The 16,301-nt window shown below is 41.6% G+C and overlaps 1 protein-coding gene across 2 annotated transcripts in view; it reads right to left on the reverse strand.

Moving 5' to 3' along the window:
• The window catches only part of pde4a (phosphodiesterase 4A, cAMP-specific), a 61,475-nt gene that overhangs the window by 17,898 nt on the left and 27,276 nt on the right, over positions 1 to 16,301 (reverse strand). Inside the window, exons 1-5 of one of the 2 annotated variants that reach the window (XM_012878559.3) lie at positions 5,412 to 6,226; positions 3,515 to 3,700; positions 2,013 to 2,049; positions 1,780 to 1,850; positions 981 to 1,030 (exon numbers count right to left, since the gene is read on the reverse strand). In XM_012878559.3, the coding sequence (XP_012734013.2) occupies positions 981 to 1,030; positions 1,780 to 1,850; positions 2,013 to 2,049; positions 3,515 to 3,700; positions 5,412 to 5,644 (577 nt within the window). In that variant the 5' untranslated portion in view covers positions 5,645 to 6,226. Of the gene's footprint in view, positions 1 to 980; positions 1,031 to 1,779; positions 1,851 to 2,012; positions 2,050 to 3,514; positions 3,701 to 5,411; positions 6,227 to 16,301 lie in introns of those variants that run through there. The other variant, XM_021324557.2, reaches the window with a different exon arrangement.

A 16,301-nucleotide genomic window follows, 5' to 3' on the forward strand; every position in this document is an offset into this window, starting at 1 on the left:
CATTGTTTAGGTGGCGTGTACAATGTGCAGTGGCGATAAACACTTTCTGATTCTAACCATGGAAAAGTAACAATGTTGTTGTTTTTTTTTAACCCTGCAAGAACATCATTGTAACATGAACTTTTACATTTACTGAGGAGTTTCATGCCAGGTGTATTCGTGGTGAACACACTGATGGCAGGTCCACCAACTTGGCTTTACAAGATTTCTGCAAAGTATAAATACTTGAATAAATAAATATTAATATGTGTATCACATTTCCTGGGTGTTGAGCTAACTAAAAAATGTGTCGCTGTATACTCACATTGAACAACTGAATCGTTTTTGTCTTGTTTCATGATTATTCAAAAACTAAAGTTTTAGATCACTGAAATCAGTTTTACCCAGACACAAAAATAATCTTATATTACAATCTGACAAAAGTTTTCTTTATTTATTTTTTATTTGATACAGTAAGCGGCCCTGTATTTTTCATATCCTTATAGATCAGGGGTCACCAACCTTTTTGAAACTGAGAACTACTTCATCAGTGACGTGTCATGCGAAGGGCTACCTGTACTGACCTTTGAACTAGAAGAGTCGGCGTTCACCTTGACTTTACGCAAAATAAACACATTTGTCATGCTCTGTTATAGGTATTGTAATTTTTAAATCTATGCAAGTGTGAATAAAAAAGGAAGAGTAATGGACTAAAATAAAGTTTTAGATGCAATTGGTGGATTGGATTCAGATATTTAATAATAATAATAATAATAATAATAATAATAATAATAATAATAATAATAATAATAATAATAATAATAATAATTTGTTGATTTTTTTTTTATTCTCAGTGATGGCAGACAGAGTTGTATATGGGATCTGACATGATGCTTTATTTATTTATTTATTTATTTATTTATTTTTTGGAGTTTGGGGCCTTAGTGTGTTATATAAAGAAAACTCTGTAGACGGTACAATTTAATTAGCTGACAACATACCAGAGAGTGTAGCTTGGGGAACAGTGGGTTGGCTCGTCACTGGTGACCTCCTGTGGACGAACACACAGTGACGTTAGAGGATGGATGAAACACTGCTGCCCCCTTGTGGCGTAAAAATGCAACACTATCATCATAAACGGTGTCAGGCAGCAAGGTGCTTTGTTCAGACAAAAGACGGAACTATTTGTTTTAATGTCTTTAATCTTTAAATATTTACGACAAAAAATAAATCCTACTGTCTATATATAAAGCGTCTAAATCAGTATTTATACTGAACATCACAGCTTTTACGTGCGCTGTTAAAGTGCAATGAAACTCTTCGAAGACAAAGCCCCGGCTTTTCGCGTTCACTCTTTTATAACTGTCTTCTTTGAGAGGCGCTGCGTAATAATAGACACTGATGATTCTGCGCAGCCTTGCTTTATATATCATATTGACGTGGTGCTAAAAGCCTGCCAGCTCGAGCTCCTTCTGTCTACTGCATTACAGGGGAGAATAATTTTAGCATTATTGACCGTCTCCATCGTCTAGGCAAAGAGTCAGGGACATACATCTGAGGCATAAAGCTCCGTGCACTCAGCCCTCAGCCAGTTAACTGGAAAAATGCCAAACGATGCAGATTAAATTCTCCCTGAGCATTGTCTGAGACTCATAAACCGGTTAATCATGATGGTTAAGATGTTTCCACACGGGAGCGGGGAAATGGAAACATTTGCATATGCACATCAACTACAAACTGAGCAGGAAATCGTGACGAGCACATGTGTGGGGAAGGGGCGTTCGGCAGCATGATACTGACTTGTTAGTGGGTGTTGTGACATTGGCGAGGATGGTGAAGTTGCTTCTTACAGTTCGTAGGCTGGCCAACACCTGGGGGATGGATGGACAGCGTAGGAGGGAACGAAGGAAGAAGAGGAGGGGAGGAGCAGAATTGAGAGGGGGGGGGGGGTAAGTTCACTGTTCTGTTTTTACACCTTTTTGTTAGCAATACTGCAGAAAACAAGCAAGACACATAAACACGAGTATGCATACCTGAGCAAAAGGGGTGACAATCATGTCTTCGGCGTGCCTGGCAGACAAAGAGGAGAGCAGAGACGAGCTAATTGTGAGTATTAGTGCTTATTCACAAGCGTGGCTGAATAAATTAGAACAATGAATGGCTTTAATGAGTCAGTTTCTCAATTGTTGTGCACAAAAATACATTTTAATACAGAAATGGGGGCCTACTAAAAATATGTCCATGTAGCATAAGGTATATCAAATAAATACTTGGTCAGGGCTCCTTTTGCATGACGAACTGCATCAATGCAGAGAGGCATGAAGGCGGTCAGCTTGTGGCTTGGCCGAGGAAGCCATGGTTGCTTTGATACCGGCCTTCAGGCCTTCTGCATCTTGGGGTTTGGTGTCCCTCGTCATCTTCTGGATAATACTGCCCACGTTGTCTGTGGGGTTCAGGCCAGACCGAATTGCCGGCCGGTCATTAAAGCCGGCACTTTTCGCTCTGTTTGTAAATACCGTGTTCTGCTGGAAAATCAAATCAGTATCTCCATAACGCTTGTCAGCAGAGGGAAGCATGGGGGGCTTTAATACTTCCTGGTTGACAGCTGTGCTGATTTTGGACTTGATAAAAACATAGTGAAGAGCTCTCTGTGAAGAAGCCACTTCCTTTGCGATGACCTTTCGTAGTTCAGTCTCCTGTAGAAGGCTGTTAAATAATAAATGTCTCCTGGACAACTGTCAAGTCAGCAGTCTTCCCCTTGATTATGTAGACCACACCATAGCATTTCTGTATTAAATTTCTTATTTCTTTTTTTTATTGCACAAACTGCTAGTTTGCAGAGAAACTGAATCTCGGGTTTTCATTAGGTATATAAGCCTTGCTTGAAAGATATCACTCTGCTAGTGGTGGAAGAATGTCAGGTTAAGTTTTTTGACCTGAATTTCTAAAATAAAGTCATCTTTCAATGATATTGTAATTAATCGAGATGCACTTGAGCCTCATGCACTGCAAAAACGGATCTAAAACTAAGTAAAATGTTCTTAAAATTTGTGTTTTTGTCCTAGATTTGAGCAGGTAAATAAGATTATCTGCCAATGGAATGAGGATTTTGACCCCTAAAATAAGATAATTAGATTTACTGTACTTGAAATAAGATGATGGAGATGAATTGTTCCTATTTTAAGTGCAAAAATCTTATTCTATTGGCAGATCATCTTATTTACCTGCTCAAATCAAGGAAAAATACACTAATTTTAAGAACATTTTACTTATTTTTAGTTCTGTTTTTGCAGTGTGCTGTACCTGTGGATTCAATGTTTTAAAGCCCCTCTGTGAATCTAAACAGAGAAATAGTCTTGCAAAAGTGGCAGGGTGGAACTGGTTTTCACAGACAAAAAAAAAAACCAAAGAAACTACAAAATAATTGGATTATATTATGATGTGTTTCTTGGGATCTCTTCAAATTACCGCGTGCGTGTGTGTGTGTGTGGTAAAAAAAAAAAAAAAAAACACTCGGGAGTGGTCTTGCTCTTACCCCTCACTGTTGATGGAGGAGTTGCGGGACATGGTTTTGGGAGATGTGTCATAGTCTGAGTCCGAGCGGTACAGGAAGGACTCTCTGCGTTGGCTCTGGGGAAACGAAGGGTGGAGCACCAACCCAGGACTCGCCTGCGAATCCATGGGACTGCGGCCTGATGAGGGTCCATTTTCTGAATCGAAGCTGCGGGTTAGAGAAGACAAGTGAGGGAAACGTTGGCTCTACCTCTGATGCATGTACACAGTTTGCATTTTGCCACTTCTTCTTATCTCTTGGTGACAGTAAATAGCATTTAGAGAACTCTGAATGCCCGGGCATCAGCACTGCGGTCTGCTGTTTGTCGTTTTTCTTAAAGAGAATATCGCAGACAGTAAAATGAGACCTGAGACATCGCTGCGAGTCTGCGCGAACGCGGCGTTGGCAGATTGCCATGGGGCCGCTCTGACAATTACACTTTACTGACAAGTCATTTTTCAGGAGGAATCGCGTTAGTCAGCAAACCTAGCAATAATAACTGCCATTTATCCGTGGCTGGAGCAGTTTCTTGGAAGATATGAATGATTGGGAGTTCGACGAGGGTTGAGATCTCTTTTAGAGCCCAAAGGTCTGAGATAAACTATTGACTGATCGAGAACGCTGGCACATATTCACGGTTCCCTGTGGACTCTTGATTCCAGTTAGGCCAGGAATCCGTCTTCCTGTGATTGCAATCAGAGTTTGTTTATCCTTGCGTATGCATGAGTGGATCCACATGCATACATTGCAGATGATGCAATGCATGATGATGTTAGCACCCTAACAATAGGATCAGGCTATCACGCAGATGAAGCGTTCCCCATTGAATTGCTTCGCTAGAAAAATACAATATTCGCTTAATATTTTACAGCTACCTTTAAGAAAGGTTCTCTGACGCATTTGAAACGGGGAAAACACCAGTTTTGGAGAATAGGAGACATTTACAGCTTTTAAAGCCAGTTTTTTCTTCCTCTTTTAGCTATTGTACCAAAGGTTAAAAAAAAAAACTACCGTGTCCATTCACAGTAAAGCTCAAATATACCAGGGAACTCCACGCTTTTTAAAAATCATTCATCTGATTAACCCTGAAACCAGGATTCAACCTAGTTTTCTTTTCAGAAATCAAAGGGTTGATTGCATCTTGCAGCTCAGATGTAAACTCTGGGTTCACTGAACAGCACAGCGGAGAAAGAAATCGGTTTATCTGACAAAACGCATAAAGTATCTTTTTTTTTCCTTCATATGGAATTCAGCACAAGTCAAAACAAATTTGTTTTATTCACTTTCATTTTGTTTCAATGTGATAATGACAAGGATTTATATGAAATATGTGTTCCCCGGCTGTTTTTAGCATTTTTCTCACAGGAGTCTAACTCATCTCCTCACTCTACCTAAACATGTGGAGCTTATAAAGCAAAAAAAAGGGCCTTGAGCGCCTTTCAGTTTGATTTCTATAACCGAGTCTGATATTTTTTTAAGATTCACACTTGTAAATTGGCCAGTCAGGAGCCACTCCTTCACCCCCACAGGGCTCCATAAACGTGCAAACAGATCAAGTTATCACTAAACGAGTTTTCCCCTGTAATGAAAAACACATCAAAAGTGTCTGCCGGGGGGACGCTCTGTAAGCTACGAGAGCTAATCCTCCCTCTTATTTATTTATTTACTTACCCTCCTGTCTGAAGTCTGAGAGTAATTTATCATCAGACTTAAGCGTCCTGAATTAGAAGATCTCCTAAACTAAAACATTCACATTGCGTTTGCGTCACCTCAAGCCTGAAGCTGCAGACCACAAAGATCAGCGCGCCCGCTTGCGTGGGGGAAAAAAAAAAGAAAGTGGGACGCGTAAAATATGAGCGCCTTTCCTGCACAACTGTACCTGTATATACAGTGAGAGGAGCGTCTGCGCTCCTCGATGCTGCGGTTCAGCTTCAAGCGTCGAAACAGAGAAGACCCCCCGTGTCCACGTGGCTGCTCATCTGGCGACAAAGGTGAGGTGAGAGCCGAGGGGACGTGAGGGGGGCCCTCAGGACTCTCCCACAGCCGCAGCTGTCGGGTCAGCTTCCTCTGACTCATTTCTGCCAGTTCTGACCCCGCTGGGCTGCTGACCATCTAGAGAAAACTCTCCTGGACTCTCCACTTTACAGTGGACTGTCTCACTCACTCCCTGCGTGGCTGCCTCTCTCCCACGCGTCCACTTATTTCTTTTTTTTCTTTCTTTTTTTAACTGCGCACACGCGTATCAGGGAGACATGACCGCAGCGGCTGTTGTACGTGCTGCAAAACTGTCCTCCGATCCACAGCAAGAATCACCAGTCGTGTTCTCCCACGCGTGTCATACCGAAAGGGGCCAAAGTTCATCAACGTGCACGCCCCCCTCTCTCCGATTCTCAAAGTCGCCTGAACTCCGATTCCTTTTTTGTCTCACGTCCCCAGTTTCCCTTAATCCTTTCTTTCTGCAGGTTCCTGGAGGTCCAAACAGAGGAGCGCTTCTGACATTTCACACCATCAACTCAGACTGATTCCAAGTGCTGCAGCTGGACCTGATAGGCCAACCCGGACCCCCCCCAATCCCATGAATTATCCAGCCCTAAAGTTTTCCTCCTCAAAGCTCCCAAGACGCCGGCGTTCCAGAAAAAACATCCACCCTGTGACACTCTGTTCATTTTCTGAACAAGCCAGCCTTTTGCCCTCTCGTGTGTTTTAGTTTCCCTCCTCCTCCTCCTCCCTACCTACCCCCCCCCCCACACCACCCTATCGCAAAGCATGTGCTCTCACTACGCTTATCTCGCAGCTGACAGTTCCTCTGCAGCAACAGGAAGGCTGATCAGTAAGAGAAACAGACCACAGGCGCTAGAACAGAGAAGCACGCAGAGCCTGTGTAACGAGGATTTGAAGTGAATATACAAACAACCGAAGAGGAGGAGGAGGAGGAGGAGGAGGAGGAGGGGAAGAAAAAAAAATTTTCAGGGGGGAAAATGGTTTGACTCATACCCCTGTGTAAATGTTTACATGCTCCGCTAAAGAGCGTGCAAGGTTTGTCCCCAAAACATTTTTGTATTTTGACATCAGCAGCCTTGTTCACCTACAGCGTTTTATTTTGGCCCCTAGATGAGAACAGCCACTCTGGCCCCTGCATATTCTCTGTCGTTTAGGCGTTTAGAGCTCGATGTATGACGTTCAGACATAGTGCATCAGTACAAGTAATGCACGGACGGCGGTTTAGGCCCAAATGGTTAAAAGTCTCCGGGTGGAATTACTGAACTCCTTACGGTGCTGTGAAAAAGTGCTCACCCCCTCTCAAGATTTCGTCTACACTGCAAAAACGGAACTAAAAATAAGTAACATTTTCTTAAAATTAGTGTATCTGTCCTTGATTTGAGCAGGTAAATAAGATGATCTGCCAATAGAATAAGATTTGTGCACTTAAAATAGAAACAATTCATCTCCATCATCTTATTTCAAGTGCAGGATGTCTAATTATCTTAATTTAGGGGTCAAAATACTCATTCCATTGGCAAATTATCATATTTACCTGCTCAGATCAAGGAAAAAAAACACTATGTTTAAGAACAATTGCCTTACTTTTAGATCCGTTTTTGCAGTGTAGTTTTTATTTGTTTTTGGGTTTTTTTATTCTTTTTTTCTTTGCCCTTAAAATGTTTCGGGCAAATTTTAATATCAGACACGGATAATCTAAATAAATACTAAATAAATACCTACGTTAATTAGGGGAGGGAGGGTGTCCAAACCAATCTGTCGGTTTGTGAAAACTGGTTGAGCCAGCCACAACAACTGCCATCGTGTTTTTGGCATCGCCGTGACGTCCCTTTGTTGAGTTGTTTTTAATTCAGCCGTGTCATGGCGGTGGTCAAGCATGAACAACCTGTTTAAGGTGACAACAAGCCGCTTGTTTTGGAGTTGATTCGCTTTAACCTTTTCAGAGGTTCAACCTGCTGATTTGCGTTGGCCCGTTGTGTCGCTTTGTAACACATGAGGTCAGAAACTGGCCTGACATTATCCTCCAGGACTTTCTGCTAGAGAGCAGAGTGCATGCATTCACGGGGATCCGTTCTTGAGACAAAGCAGCCCTGCACCATAACACCACCGCCATGTTGGAGGCTAAAAGCAACAGGATCCACACCTTCTCGAAAAGTTCCACTTTTATCTCGCCCGAATATTTTGCCAGAAGTCCAACACGGCAAATTATTTGGTTCTGACCAAGATAAAGAAAAACTTAACCTTAGAAGGGTTCAAATATTTGTCTTGTTTTAAGATATTGTTTTTACTAAAGTGTTCAACTTTACCTTATAATTTTAAAGGCATAATATGCAACATTTTTCAGTTAATTAATGTGTTCCATACCGTTTTGGATGATTAAATGAGTCATTTCAGGTCGAACAAAGGTTTTCTCGGCCGCCCTGGGGGTCTGTGGGGGAAATACCGCACTTGCAATTGCAAGAGCTCACGGCCCGCACACACAGAAGTCTCGCTTTACGGCGAGAGCTCCATGTGTTTTTGCCTTGCCATTCACTATATGCACGCGCGAAAGCAACAACAAAGAACCGCGTGTTAACGTCAAATAAACATGCAAGCATATCGAGTTTTATTATTATTATTATTTTTTTTAATTTATTTTATTTTTTTATATTGGCGAGAGACGCTACCGCGGCGGCCGCGGCTTGGCGAGGCGGTGGCGGTAGCGTCTCACCAACATAAAAAAAATATAATAATAATAATAATAATAAAAAAACTGGCGAGGCGCCGGCCGCGGCTTGGCGAGGCGCCGGCGGCCTCGCCAAGATAGCGCTGCGGGAAGCTTAATGTTCATACCTTCACTGTGTTAGTCATTGTTTGTACTGCCGTTTTTTTCCACTTTTCGTTGCGTTCGCCTGTCTGCTAAGCTCAAAACAACCGCGCCTGGCTTGACGGAGAAACCAGAACAGCTGAGCATCTTTACAACAGTGCACTTTTACTTTCGCCCTCTGGGGGGAGCCTCGCTGGAAAATCAACCCCGGTTGCATAGTATACCTTTAAATCAAGACATCTTGTCAAGAGAAATGATCTTGCTGTAAGGACAGATTATTCAACTCGTTTTGAGTATCTTTCCCCGCAGATTTAGGGTTTCATCTTGATTTTAGACAAAAAACTTTTAGTGTAGAGGTCTTCGTGACGATTTTAAAGGGAAATGGGAAACCTCTGACATTGCTCCCATGTTTGCCCAGTAGCCTACCTGTCTTACTGCTGTCTCATAAACACTGACCCTAACTGAGCCAAGTGAGGCCTACAGTGCTGTAGATGTTCTTTTGTGTCCTGGATGAGCCGTGGGTGCGCTCTTGGAGTAATTTTGGCAGGCTAGGCACTAGTTTAATTTGTTTGTCTGTTTGTGGGCAATGGCTCTTACTGGGGTTTTCTGATGTCTTAAAGATTTAGAAAAGGCTCTGTCATCCTTCTTCTTTTTTAAAAGATGCTTCTCATTTTCAAAGGGGTCCTTTTTAGAAGGATAGATGTCAGAGACTGTTTCTCTTCTGCTCTTGAATTTTTCTTTAGGGGCATCATGTGTTTCTTTCTAGACCAGGGGTCACCAACATGATGCCCGCGGGCACCTGGTAGCCCCCCAGGACCATATGTGGTGTCCTCAAGCCTGTTCATAAAAAAATAGCTCAACCCTCCAGTGAGCTGCATTTAAAATGCAATTTAATTCAGATGCTGTTCCTTTTTAATCATACTTGTATTTACATAGATTTAAAAGCAGAAATGTTTATATTACATGAAGTTTAAGTGAGCTCTGACTCTAGTTCAAATGTCAGTACAGGTAGCCCTTCGTATGACACAGTACTAATGAAGTTGCTCTCAGTTTTAAAAAGGTTGGTGACCCCTGGTCTAGACTCTTGCATGTCATGAGATATGTTCTAAGGTAAGTCTTCATTATTACAGGTAGTAACATTTAAACCACAGCTAGTTTATGATGTGATCTTTATATAAGGTTTGTCTGGATAGCCTTCCTCCCTCCCTTTATTAACCAAAAACATGATTTGATATTGATTCAATGATTTCATGGCTTATTTTGATGCATCGGGAATCATGTTTTATTTGTCACCGGGAAATTTCTCTTCGGCCACTCCGGTTTGCATTGCACACAATGAAGGGCAAACTGACAAACAAACAGGAAATGTACAAGGGTTACAGTTTTTTTTTAGTGTTCAGGAGAGTCACAGATAACAGATAATGAGGTAGTAGGGTGTAACGTATGACGGGCTAGTAACAGTGGGGGGTGATTTTAAAGCGTTGGACGGCAGTCTCCCATCAGGGGGGCGATTGCCCTCACAGCTTATTGAGGTGATCATTGTCTGACATAATCTTTCAGATGATTTGAAACATTTCAGTGTGACGATGAAGCAAATGCATTTTCATAGCACGGTATGTTGCTTTTTCAACAACAAAAAACAAAACAATCTTCAAAAAAAAAAGTCTTTCTGCAGCGGCACTAAGAAAAAAAAATTACAGCTACTTGACCTCCGTTATTGGTGAACTTCAACCAGCTGCTCTCTTTCTGTACGGCTTCTTCAGATGTAATTTATTGCTTTTATAAAAGCAGCCATTTATTAATACATACGCAGCAACCTGATTAAGCTGCTAGAATGGCATTTTGAAACAACATGTTGGGGAGTGAGGCAATTTCCTTAGAAGAGAACAAAAAAAAAAAAAGAAAAGCGGCAGATTGGGGAAGACTGTCTCAGAAATAATGGGTAAGTTTACTGTAGAAATGACTCATACTCCAGAAGAATATTTTCAACTCAGCACATTGTAATTGCTTTATGGAAATTAAACTGCATGATTTGAAGTCATAGATTAACATTTATAAATTGCAGCATGCAGCATTAGAAGTTAGGGATGTTCCAAAAATACTTCAGATGAGTTCAATATTAAAGTCCATTCGAATCCACGTAGAAATATTTGTAAATCTAATTGTGAATTCCTCTCCATCAGGGTGGAAAACTCCACCACAATATCTATTTTTTTGTTTGTTTTGTTTTCGGTTTTACAGGCTTAAAGTTTTTTGCTTTGTGTTTGGAATACAGATTGGACATTTTGAACTGTGCTGGCGTTTGTTTTTTGTGTTATTTATTTTTTTCCTTAGCTGTGCACGTCTTCATCCACTCTGCGCAAAGCAGATGAGATGTCTTACGAGAAATGTCTGGGGGTTTTCTCGTCGGTCTTTTTCCAGAAAAAAAAAAAGAGAGAGAAAAACACGAAACAGAGAGAAAACCCTTGCTGCATGAATTCTACCTCTCAGCGAGCAGCTTAAAGCGTGAGCACAGTAACAAACACAGTGAAGATAAGATGCCTTGTCAAGCTGTTCCTCCTCTCTCCCTGCCTTGCACATTCAGGAGTTCACCCTTTCTTTTGAGTCGTTTTTCTCTTAGTGGGGGTAACTACCGTTTGCTTATATGACACACTTCGTCTTGGAAAGTCACACATAAAAAGGGCCTTGCACAGAGTCTGATTGAACAATGTGTTTCAATGACAGACTAAAAAAATGTCAAGAATTCTGATTCACTTGACAGTTACTATTGTAATCTCTGGAGAGCTGATGAAGAGACAATTATTCTATCTGCTGCTAAATACAGAGTCCCCGCTCAATGTTAACTCATGAAACCTCTGCAAGTGACTCATGCACACCCCTGTATTCACACACAGAAATACTGTGGTAAAAAAAAAAAACAAAACAGCATTTCTGTGTTTCTCATAGGTGCACCCACAACTCTTGAGCTGTTACGCATGAACTCACACATACAGCCCAGTGCCTTGTGAAAGGATATTTGATATTTTTCAAATTCAAAACCACAAACCTCAAAGTATTTGTAACAGGTTTTTACAGACTATAGTACAAAGTTGCACAAAAATGTGAGAAAGGATGGAAAATGATGAAGAACACCATAAATACCAGTTTTAAAGGGGACATATCATTTTTTTAAGCTTTTCGATTTCACGTTGAAATCATTCAGTTGCTGTCTATATAAAGTGGAACTGCAATGTTTTGGTCTGAATTCCTCTTTATTGTTGCCGCACAGCCCTTCATTTGCCCAATACTTTGAGGTGTATCTGAGAGCAACTTGTTTTGGTGCGGTTTCTTTAAATGTAAATGAGGTACTTAACCTCCCCCCCCCCCCCCCCCCCCCCCCTTTCAGGTTGCAGAGTGCTCCACCACACCCCACTAGGCCATTTTTGTAAGTATGCTGGGGGGCAGTGTAATGAATTTTGTGAGTTAATACACCCAACAACCAAACATTTGGACTTATCCACTTGTAGCTTCACCATCCTTGAGTTTGGACAACAAAGTCCCTGTGAGAAATAAAAATGGCGGATTCGCAAGATGCCAGGAGCCGGAAGTCCATGACCTTGTTTAGCTGCTCTGCAGCAAATACCATGACGATATTGTTTAGAAAATGTAATGGAGAATCGAGAAAACTGAACAGATATTACCCAAAACAGAATATAAAGATATTTATGCAGCTCCTGGACAGACTACATTAAACTTTTCTGCACTTTTAGAGACTCCAAGTACATACCAAAATGTATTAGTGGGCCAAAAAAGTGGATTTTGTATGATATGTATCCTTTAGGGCACCTTTGCACATCGGAAAACTGAAGTTTTAGCCCATTTGCTTTGTTAAGAAGCAGTTCTTTTTTTTTGGAGGGGGGATTATATGGACAATATGGGCAGTTGCTCAGGGTGGCATTACACAGGTAGCACATGAGCACCAGATAATCAAATATCCTTTATGCCATTTTTGGAAGTATGCTGGGTGACTGTGTAATAAATTGTGTGAGTTAATACATCCAACAACCAAAAATTTTGACTTATCCACTTGGAGTTTAGCAATCCTTCAGCTTGGACAACAAAATCCCTGCGAGAATTAAAAATGGCAGATTCGCAAGATGCCAGAAGCCAGAAGTCCATGACCTTGTTTATATGCAAATACTGTGACTTTATTGTTCAGAAAATGTAATGGAGAATCAATAAAATTGAACAGATTGAAAAATATGACCCAAAACAGAATATAAAGATATCTACGCAGCTCTTGGACAGACTACATTCAACTTTTCTGCACTTTTAGAGACTCCAAGTACATACCACAATGTATTAGTGGGCCAAAAAAGTGGATTTTGTATGATATATATCCTTTAGGCCTTTTAGGGCACCTTTGCACATCTGGAAACTGAAGTTTTAGTCCATTTGCTTTGCTAAGAAGCAGTTGCGTTCTTTTTTTGGGTGGTGGGGGTTATATGGACCATATGGGCAGTTGCTCAGGGTGGCATTACATAGGGAGCACATGAGCACCAGATAATAAAATACCCTTTATGCCATCTTTGGAAGTATGCTGGGTGACGGTGTGATGAATTGTGTGAGTATTAATACACCCAACAACCAAACATTTTGACTTATCCACTTGGAGCTTCGCCATCCATGAGCTTGGACTACAAAATCCCTGTGACAAATAAATATGGCAGATTCGCAAGATGCCAGAAGACAGAATACAGCAAATATTGGGACGTTACTGTTCAAAAAATTTTATAGAGAATAGAGAAAACTGAACAGATTGAAAAAAGAATTACTCAAACAGAATAAAAAGATATCTGCGCACTTTCTGGACAGACTACATTCAACTTTTCTGCACTTCTAGAGACTCCTCCAAGTACACAAGTGTATTTGAGAGCCAGAAAAGTGCCCTGGTTAAGACTTATAGAGCACCTTTGCACATTTGGAGACTGAAGTTTTAGTCCATTTGCTGTGGTGTATATATGTATATATATATATATATATATATATATATATATATATATATATATATATATATATATATATATATATATATGGGCAGTTGCTCAGGGTGGCATTAGAGAGGGAGCACATGAGCACCAGATAATAAAATATCCTGTATCAGGCAGATTTGCCCTGTAGACAAATCAGCCGTGTTAAATTACAGGTGGACCGGATCTTTTTATGGTTATGAGAGGACTGGGAGCTGAACACAAATGAATGCCTACCTTTTAAACCATTAATATGATAGCACATGTTATATTATATATTTTTTTTCTTCTATCCCACAGGTACTAGTTTTTCTGTGGATTTTCTTGCATACAAAATCAATAAAATACATTGAGGTCTGTGGTTAGTAAAGGAGCAAATGTCAAAAAGTTCAAGGGGAGTGAATTCTTTTTTTTTTTTTTATGCACGTGCACGCTCCATGGGTTGGCTTCGTTACACGAATGTCCCTAGAGTGCATTGCCGTGGAAAATGACATGATATTTAGAGGTTTCACGGGGACAGGGGAACTGTGCCAATAGACTAACTCTTTGTGGAAGATAACAAACTGTCTCTGTCTGGTTGAAGAGGAACGCACTAAAGCTGCCGTCTCCCATGTTGCCATGCTACCTGAAAGGCATCTCTGACGCACACCAGAGACAGCTTTGTGATAATGGATAATATGGCTTCTTTTGCATGACTGAGAAACGCAGCCACTGACTCGGAAAATGTAAAGTTCGTTTACCGCTTGTGCGCTGACACTGTTACATCACGGCGTATTATATCTCAGCTGAGGGTCCCTTCTGTTCAGGTAGGATTTATTTAGATTATTAAATTACCCCAGTACGTTTTCTCACACAGAGTTCTTGTATGCAGAATAAGCCGGAGAAAATTGGACTGTGCAGCAGCAGCAGCAGCAGCAGCAGCAACAGCGACGGCGGCTCATTTAGTCTCCTCTCAGCACACATTTCTGCAACAAAAGAGGGAGCCTGATTTCATGTCATTAATAAAGCAGGCTTCAAAGGGCTTTGGAGCCCTGAGTCAATACAGCGATTAGTTTAATTAAACCATTAAGTCTATATGAGAGTGTAGAGGAGATTTACATACATCCTCTCCACTGACCCTCTCTTGCCATTGATTATTCATTAACTACCATCACTGAGAAGCCCCTGGCGAGGGCAGGGCTGCCAGATCAGCTAATTCCCAGCAGTCTGGCTGGTGTCAGCTCTCCTGTCTCTGCCTCTCGCTGTTCGCTCTTACTAATCAGGTCCCTCTGAAGGAATGAGCCAACCTCCATTCATTTAAACTATGTATGAAAAATGAAAACCAAGTTCCAACCTGCTGTTTTTTTTTTTTCTTTCACCCTCTTCATTCTCCTCGGTTCACTAAGTTAATGATTAACCTGCCTGAGTCCATCCTGTGGTCTTTCCCCAGAGGACACACTCACACACACACAGAGAAAATCCATAGTCTGAGTCTCAGTGCAGAATGACAGTTATTTCCTTCCCCCGCGTCCCACACTGCCAAGCAAGCACAGATGCTTATTTCCACGTGCAATTTCAGCCCCCACCCACCCATGAGCTGCGCCTCACCCTGGCATTTAGCACCTGGTTGATTGCTACCACTGTGGGGGAGGCAATGAGGGCAGGGGGAAAAAAAAGGAGGGAGGACTTGCAAATTGGGAAGGTGCGCTTCTTTTATAGGTTGACCATATAATCACGGCTGTACTCTGTTGCCATGCTCGAGTCATCTGCACGACTTTCGAGTACATTAGCATTTCTTTTTTTCTTTCTTTTTTTCTTTTCATAGGCGCTCTCAGCCAGGGGGACGCTTTCAGGGCAGCACGCCAATAACTGGCACATCTCAAATGACACGTCCAGATAGGGCTCAGCGTGTCCACTTGCCTCAGCTTGCCCTTTGCGCTTCTTGGGCGCACACAGGAGACAGAGCCACGTCGGCGCCTGCTTACATTTTAATGCCAACATTTACAATAGGATGCACGAGGAGCAGACGCTCCGAGGGGAATGCTGGCGCCTGTCCACGTGGGTAAAGCGAGGGCATCTGGCCACTACAGCCTCACGGAGCGTGGATGAAATAGTGCCTTGTCGCGCACGGGGAGAAGGAAGAATGTGGGACAAAAAGAGCGGAAGTAAACAGTTGGACAGAGCCGTGGGAAGACCGCTAATGAGACTGTGATAAGTTGGTCACCAGCTGCTGCAAAATCCCAGAATTTACTGGACTCCGTTAATCTTTTATCAGCACGTATGTCACGTTATGAAAATCAAAAAACAACTCATGAACACCATGAATTTGACTCTTGTCAATTAGTTTGCCCAGATTGCTGAGTGCTCGTTAAGTTTTCAAATGATGTGTTGAGACACAGCAATGCTTTTAGCGATATTCCCCAGCACACGTTGTGTGAACGAGATAAAGAGGGCAAAAAAAATAAAATAAAATCCACTTTGGTCTCATCAGTCTACAGAATATTTTCCCCCAAAGTCTTCATTAAAATGTTTTTTTTTTTTGGCAAATGTGAGAACAGCCTCTGTGTTCTTTTTGCTCAGCAATGATTTTTGTCCCTTGGAGCTCTCCCATGGCTGCCATTTTGTTGAATCTCTTTATTGTTGAATTATGGATATTGATCTTATCTGACGCAGCCACAGTATGCAGATGTTTATTCCTGTGACCTCGTGGATGAGCAGTTGATGTGCTCTTGAAGTAGTTTTGGTAGACCAGCTTCTCCTGGGAAGCATCACCGCTGGTCCATGTTCTCTTCCTTTGTGAATCTCGTCTCTCACTTTGGTTCACTGAAGTCCCGCAGTCTTAGAAATGACTTTGAAACTTTTTTCCAAATTGAAAGATAATGATAATATTCTTCGTTATATGATCTTGAATTTAATTTAGATCCAGGCATGATGTGTTGAGATCTTTTAGTCCTACCTCATGTTGTCAGACATC

Source organism: Fundulus heteroclitus, chromosome 16 (genome assembly GCF_011125445.2).
Source record: "Fundulus heteroclitus isolate FHET01 chromosome 16, MU-UCD_Fhet_4.1, whole genome shotgun sequence".
NCBI classification, from domain to species: domain Eukaryota; kingdom Metazoa; phylum Chordata; class Actinopteri; order Cyprinodontiformes; family Fundulidae; genus Fundulus; species Fundulus heteroclitus.